Genomic DNA, 7,710 nt, shown 5'->3' on the forward strand with positions numbered 1-7,710 from the left:
TGATGGATGTCAGGATGTCAGCTGGATGGAAGTGTACATTTGTCTGTACTTTATGTCTCTTGGTAAGGTGAGGCTGACTGCCTTTTGGAGGTACTTGCACACATTTGTGTGCACAGAAAATCCAACAGAAATTCCCCTGATGTGGATATGTGAATCACTAACCAGAGAGATTTACTAGGTTTTTGAGAATGCGCTTAAAGAGTTCAAGCTACCTTTCTCAGATCCCTGTGAAATACTGTTCACTGTAGTTTCAGCCCAATTGGGGAGATATGTTAGACATGCACAACTTCCCCACATAAGAATTCAAGGGTAAATACTCTGAGTGGTTCTTTCATTCTCAACTGTGCATGGCTTCTTGGACTAGAGGTCTCAGGTAAAACGAAATGTGGCTACACGAAAACGAACTGGTGTGTGCCTTAGACCACTCAGATAAGCTTTGTGAGCAATGGAAGGTGGTTTCTTGCCATGATGTGATTTCTCCTGAAATTGTTTACTGCAGCAAGGAAAGGTGCTGTCTCTTACTCAGGAATGGGTTTTCTTCTCCTATAGGAAGCCAGCTACAAGTCTCACAGAGCCAATAAAGTCTTGTTTCTTGGAAACATGAAGAAGCTGCTCTCTACTGGAACATCCCGGTGGAATAACAGGCAAATTGCATTATGGGATCAAGTGAGTTGAACCATCAATTCTAACCTTACTATCTTAATTCTTCTTTCCTTTATTGTCACTTCACTATTCCACCAGCTCAAGAATTGGTTTGTAACAGCAATTCAAAAGCAGTCTGTCTAATTCTTACAGTGTGATAGGCTGTACTGTTAGGATACTATTAACTGAGTATGAATTTCTGAAGATGCTCTCAACTCTCTGTACATAGAATCCACTACAATAAAGATAATGTTGTTCCCAGTGCAGGAAAAGGTAATTCAAAAAAAGTTAAAAGCAGCTCTTAGTGGTCTTTTTGGCAAAACTCTTATGGATACTGGAAGTTAAATGAATTCTAGATAAATACATTAAAGCAAAGCCTTGAAGGAAGGAGATGTGCTTTATTTATTTATTTTTGATTGATTTGTGATGGTTCCTTACATTAGGTAGTATTTGCTGCTTTCAAGACACGCTTCAATGATGACTGCTGGCATTTCCAAACTCTCCTCTGCCCCCCTCATATGCAGCGACACTTTTCCTCTGTTCACCACATTGCTGTACCCCTCTGCATCTGCTAACCTTGCGGCGTGGTCCTCTGCCTCTTTTTCACACAGTCATCCTTTGTAGCAGACAGAGCTGGTTGACCAGCTCTCTGATGTATTATTTGACTGTATTTGGACGTGGCTTCACTGTGTATGGCAAAGAACTGCACTGCCTTCCAAACACTTTCCACAACGCTGAGCTGTGCTGAGATGTACAATATTACAGAGCAGCTCTCAAATGTCACTCCAAGGTGGAATTCATGTAAGATGTTCCTGACTAGAGGTAGCTGCCAGGTGATTCCAGCTGTTTGCTTTTCCTGTGTCCTACCCAGAATGACCTTTCTGTGCCTTTACTGGAGGAGGATCTGGATGGCTCCTCAGGGCTCCTGTTTCCTTTCTACGACTCAGATACAAACATGCTTTATATTGTGGGAAAGGTAAGTGCTTTCCATGTTAGCAAATGCTGTCTGATTCTTCCCTTAGTCAGTGCTGCATCATCCACATTGCTGAAGCTGAAGTCATAGATGCTTCTGATCATGTTAACCTAGGGATATGGACCAGTGGGATGGGGATGGGAGAATGCTGGAGAATCAGGCCACATTTTCTACTGCAAACATGTCACTTCTAATGTAGGGACAGTAGAGTCCTGACTTCCCTGCATACAGGGTAAATATTTTGTTAGGAAGTGCTTACATTCTTGACCTCACACAGCTTCTGGGGCCATGCATTCTCCACAGACTCTCATACTGGACAGCAGAGCCTGGCTTATGTTCATTTTATTTGCATTTAGGGTGATGGAAATATACGGTACTATGAGATTAGCCCTGAGAAACCATACCTGAGCTACCTGATGGAATATCGCTCTCACTTACCACAGAAGGGAATAGGTGAGTGGCAGTGTGTTTGCCTAATGTTACAAGAGTATAACATGTGAAGTAAAGAGAGTGGGTTAATTTCAGTCTCCATACTGGAATAGTGGTTGGCTTGGCACTAGGTATCACCTATGTATCTCAGGTGATACCATGGTCACTACTTGGAGAGGTCTCCTTTGGCCAGCAAAATATGGACTGGGGGACTCTGTCTGTGTCTGCTAAATCCCCTCCACATAGCTGGTCAAGATGGAAGGGATTGTAGTCTGGGTTTAGAGGTGGAGCATATTTCTTCCTTTTAAGGCTTTGCCTCAAGATTTCCAGATTTCCACTCTGTTGACACTGTTTCTACTCTGGGATTTCTTTGTGAGTAATGCATGTCACACACTGCCTTTGCTCCTTCCACTAGCCTACCTTCTTCAGTACTGGCATTTCCCATTCAAGTTAGACCTCTTGCAACTAGGTTACCCCTCCTCAAATCAAGACCCTTGCTCATTAACCTGTACTCACATCAACCCATTGTTTGACTCATTTAATTTATTTCCATAAATTTGGTTTTCAGCTCTTAGATCTCAGCCTATAGAGTGCCGGCTCAGATTTCAGACCATGCTGCTGTTGAGCTGGCACTCTGACTCACGTTTGTTGGCCCTTCTTCCATGACAGATGACATTAGTTCTCCTAGAAAGATGTCTATCCTGTTTCTCTGTTGCTTTCCCAACAGGAATGATGCCAAAAAGAGGCCTTGAAGTGTCAGCTTGTGAGATCTTCCGTTTTTACAAACTGATTCCAACCAAAAGCCTGATTGAGCCTGTCTCCATGATTGTCCCTCGACGGGTAAGTTAGCCTCGGGTCACACATGTGTCTGGGATAAAAACTGATGAGTAAGAGGGCAGTGCCTCCTCTCTGTGACTACTGGATGGCAGGTAAGCAGGGAGAACAAGAGAGTTTCCTTCTCCAAGGAACAAAGTTAGTCAGCTGGTGGGGCAGCCCTGCCACCAAACTGTGCGTTGGGTAACTCAGAGTAAGATCCCTGTGTAATAGCTAACTTTCCTTCAAAACTCACCCTCACCAGACTGCTCTGCTTGGGTTTAACAAAAGGTCTCTCTGATTATCAGCTCAACTAGCTGGCTGTGAACTTCAAGTTTACAGATGTAAGGAGTTTGGCAACATAGGGTTAGTCTGTGTTACTAACTTCTCCCCAGACTGTTGTCCAGATGTGAAAGGGCTTTACTCGCAGGAATTTAGAATAGGCTGTCAGATGCTCTCCTTCTGAGCTGAGATGAGGAGGAGAAAGGTTCTGGACAGGTGAGAAGATTATATGTATGTTCTAGTGGAATACTCCCTGCTATGAGGTGGAATGAGATCCTTCCTCCACCATGTTCCAGTATGGACAGTCTAAGCCCAAACCTCTCTGATGTTGTGACTGTTTTGTTTGCTTGCAGTCAGAGTCATACCAGGAAGACATCTACCCTTTGACCACAGGAAGCCAGCCAGCAATGACGGCACAAGAGTGGCTGAACGGAGTTAACAAAGGTCAGCACATGGAGAGCTCCCCAGCCCTTCAGCTCCCCAGGGCTTGGGTAAGCTGCTGCTGGCTCTCTGGCCTGAAAAATAGGAATGGAGGTAAAGGAGAGATGTAACAAATATAGCTGTCAACTATAATAATATAGTGGCTGAAATGTTCACTACTGTGAACTCCAGAGACCTCTCTTGTCAAGCGCCTCCATGTCCATCCCTGCAGGTTGTTTGAATGAACTGCTTTCTGCTGATTTCTGAAGATGGTTTGTGAGTGCTAACCAGTCACCTGCCTCCCTCCCTAGGGCCTCTCTTGGTATCCTTGAGACCAGGTTCTGGACCTGTGAATTCCTTACCACAGCTTCCTGAGTCAGAGCCACGTGTGAAAAGTCCTGACCTGAACAAGAGTCAGAGAGGAAGAATGCCACCAGAGGAGATGGAGAAGAAAAGTGAGATTAAAGATAGCAGAAACCAGCTGAAGGAGGAGGAGAGGTTGCCAAAAAATGAACACATGCGTCTGTCCAATGGCTTCGATGTATTTGAGTGTCCACCACCAAAAACTGAAAATGAGGTGTGAAGATTGTAGGGTGAGGGGTTGGGGGCGTGGGGGATACCCAGAGTCAGCTGGCAAAAAGATGTGTTTCACAAGGTGATGATGGAATCTGGAGAAGGTTTATTTTGCAGAGTCTGGAAGAGTGTGAGATCTTTGTGGCAAGCAGGAAGCCCATTGGCAGCTCAGGGACATTTTTGAGTATATGCAGGTTGTTTACACTTAGGAACCCTGGAAAGTTTTCTATCCCCATAGTCATGCTTAGACACTTTCGCTCAGGAAAGGCTTTAGCATCTGTGCTTGACAAGGTAGAAATGTACTGATCTCAGTTTTCCAGTGGTGTGAAGAAGGATATTCTTCATGTTTCTGAGCCTGCCCCATGAGGCTACACATGCATGTCTTTCAAAGCTGGTCATGTGCTTGCACAGTGAAAGGTCATGCTAGTCCAAATAGAGAGAAAAGAGCATGAACAGAAGAAAAAAAGGGAAAAAAAAAAACCAACACTCAGGAAGGACAGTGAGCGATCCTGGAATCTAGAATCCAAATACTCCTCCGCATGAGCCATCAGGAGGATGGTTATATTATCTGTTGAATTAAGCAGATGTAACATTACTGACAAAGACCTACTTTTTCAGTGCAGGTGATTGCTGCTGAAGGTCAGTCTGTAAGCTGAAAGCACTCTCTTTAGGTGCAGTTTCTCTCAGAAGTTGACAGGATTGGTGGTGTTTGTTAGGATAAGTCTTTATTTCCTCACTGTAAGAGAAGTAAAGTGTGACTTTTCTTACAGCTTCTGCAGATGTTTTACCGACAACAGGAAGAGATCCGCAGACTTCGTGTGCTCCTAAATCACAGAGATGTCAAAATTAAACAACTGGAGCTGGAGCTCAGAAACCTCAACATGGACACAGGCAGGTACTGAACGTGCTGGTCTGTGACTCTTTGCACCCTCAGCTGCTGCAGCAGACTCCATTTCTTGCAGAAGACTCCTATTTTATTTTTTTTTTTTTGCTGGCGGAAAAACTGATGCTTCAGGCAGCATGGATTTCCCTGGCTTGTGGTGGTCACATTTCCCTAATCATCACCAGACAGTTGTTGATGGACTTGCTGTGCTTCTTCAGTCTCCTGCCAAGTCACTTGTGTCTGAAGCTCATGCATTGAAGGTAGTGAGAGACTTTGGAAAATCTTGCTCTTGTCCTGGTGAAGCCACCTGTTAAGCTCTAGGACCAAAACCTGTTTTGCTGTTCCTCCACGTTACACAATGGGAGAGTAAAGGCAGCTGCTTGCTTCTTTTCCCCCCTCAGACTCCAAAGTGATCCTCCTGCCACCTCCTGTCTCACGACTCAGCCCTGCATTGGGGGGCTAAATGATACTGCAGCTTCCCTCACCTGGTGCTGGGGATAGTCCTGTTCCATGCAGGAGGTTGCACTGGGGCTGCCAGTGGTCAGCACTTTGGTAGTAGGTGAAAGAGGGCTGCTTTGTTTGTATCGGAATCATACAAAGACTTTGGCAGCTTATTTCCTTTACATCGAGTTTACCCGGCTTTCAAAAATTCTTAATTCATTTCTACATAGCAACAACAGATGTGGGTGCTAAAAAGTCAAACATTTTTGTTTGTTTCTGCATTATTAAAGAGAGGGAGTAGTTGTAATGCTTTTCAGGATTGCATCAGTCACTTATTTCATAGAATGTTCTGAGCTGGAGGAGTCTGATAAGGTTCATCAATTCCAACTCTTCTTTAACACTACTTTTTGAAAAAAAATAATGATTCCTATTATCTTAAGAACAGCCTTGTTGAATCAAACTTTCATGTCCTCTGGAATGGGCTTTCCTGCACCCTGGGCACACTCTGCAGTATGCATTTATTTGCAAAAGCAACACACCACAGATACACAGCTTTAAACCAAACATGTGCATCTTACGCCAGAAGTGGTCAGGTTTTCTCACCAAAGAGAACAACTAGACAAGAGATCTAAAAGCCCACAGTTCTCCAGCCATGCCAAGAAAACCTGACAGCTTTCAGGCTTCAAAGCCATTTTCACAGTGTAGTCCCAGGAATATGGTACTTTGGTTTCCATGGTATTATTATCAGAAGTGCAAGTGCTTGATATGACTTTGTCACTCACCGTATGCATTTTATCTGTTGGATTTTTTTCTTAGTTTTCCTACAAAATAAATTATTTAAATTATTTCCTAGTCATAATAATTTTTCCACAGAATTTGTACTTTCTCTTGAGGTCTGTTTCTTCATCATGCTATGACTGGATAGCATAGAATGTTGTCAGCCACCGTGGTTCCCATCTTAGGGTTGTGTTGATTTCAGCATTTCTAGAAAAAAGATTCATTTAGGCTTTGCTGGCAGCCTGTGATAAGGCAAGACAATGTAATCGAAACTGCTCTTTTAGACAGTATGCCCATAAAAGTGTACACTGTGAAATACACTTCAATTTGGAGCTCAAAAGCAATCATAAATCTTAAAAAAAATAAAATAAAAAAGAAAAAAAAGGGAGGAAATGTAATTCTGGGCTAATGAACTGTGCCTAAATTGACTTCTGTGATCATTTAACAGTTTCTAAAACTCCTAACTGCTTTGTAAAAAAAAAAAAAAACCACACAAAAAAACCCAAAAAACAAAAAACCAAAACCTGTAAAACATGGGGATAAAAAACAAATTTGTGCAATGAAAAGCAAATATAATTGAATAATAAATATATTTAGAAGTTTTTTGATACATGCAAGGCTGTTGGCTTCTTATTGTCGTCGTATTTTTAAAGTGACTAAAAACTAGGCTGAATCAGAGGATGGATGACCTAAGGAAGTTCAGAAAAGAGCATCCCCTGTTGTCTCTTTGTCTTGCGTGGAGGTGTGGCCTTAGCTTTCCCATCTGTCCCTGATGCTGCAGGGTTCAGCCATATCAAAATGTCCTGCACCATGATGTTATGTCTATGAATAAACCAGCCCTTTCTGGAAATCACTCAAGGCCCCACCATACAATGAATTACCAGAAAATGAAAAGAAATCTGCCCTGTTCACCGATGGATTATGTTGTATTGTGGGGAAGCATTGCAGATGGAAAGCTGCTGTGTGGAGCTCCATATGATAAGCTGCAGAGGCCACTGAAGGTAAAGGAGAATCAAGTCAGTTTGCAGAGGTAAAGGCAGTCCAGCTGGCCCTAGATGTTGCTGAATGGGAGATGTGGCTAATGCTTTATCTTTGTAGTGAATCATGGATGATGGCAAATGCCTTATGGGGGTGGTCACAGCAGTGGGAACAAAGCATCTGGCAACAGAAGGGTAAACCTATTTGGGCTGCTGAGCTTTGGAAAGCAATTGCTGCCCAAACAAAATAATACCATTATGAAGGTGCATCATGTAGATGCTCCTGTGCCCAAGAGTTGGGTTACAGAAGAACAGCAAGATAACCATCAGGTAGATTGAGCTGCCAGAACTGAGGTGGCTCAAATAGACCTGGACTGGCAAAACAAGGGAGAGTTACTTCTAGCTCGATGGGCCTAGGAGACTTCAGGCCTTTAAGGAAGAGATGTGACATGTAAGTGGGCTAGAGACCGAGGGGTGGACTTAACTATGGATACTATTGA

The 7,710-nt window shown here is 43.3% G+C and overlaps 1 protein-coding gene across 4 annotated transcripts in view; it reads left to right on the forward strand.

The window, feature by feature from the left end:
• Positions 1-6,843, forward strand: part of CORO2A (coronin 2A) — a 46,185-nt gene extending 39,342 nt beyond the window's left edge. For 3 of the 4 annotated variants that reach the window (XM_015849995.3, XM_015849996.3, XM_085527947.1), the window contains 7 exons: positions 550-666; positions 1,514-1,618; positions 1,972-2,068; positions 2,772-2,884; positions 3,493-3,583; positions 3,871-4,136; positions 4,903-6,843. In XM_015849995.3, the coding sequence (XP_015705481.1) occupies positions 550-666; positions 1,514-1,618; positions 1,972-2,068; positions 2,772-2,884; positions 3,493-3,583; positions 3,871-4,136; positions 4,903-5,034 (921 nt within the window). In that variant the 3' untranslated portion in view covers positions 5,035-6,843. Of the gene's footprint in view, positions 1-549; positions 667-1,513; positions 1,619-1,971; positions 2,069-2,771; positions 2,885-3,492; positions 3,631-3,870; positions 4,137-4,902 lie in introns of all 4 variants that reach the window. The other variant, XR_014939086.1, reaches the window with a different exon arrangement.
• Positions 6,844-7,710: the final 867 nt, after the last annotated feature.

The sequence above is a fragment of the Coturnix japonica genome, chromosome Z, assembly GCF_054131305.1.
Source record: "Coturnix japonica strain WE chromosome Z, WE-NBRP24, whole genome shotgun sequence".
NCBI lineage: Eukaryota > Metazoa > Chordata > Aves > Galliformes > Phasianidae > Coturnix > Coturnix japonica.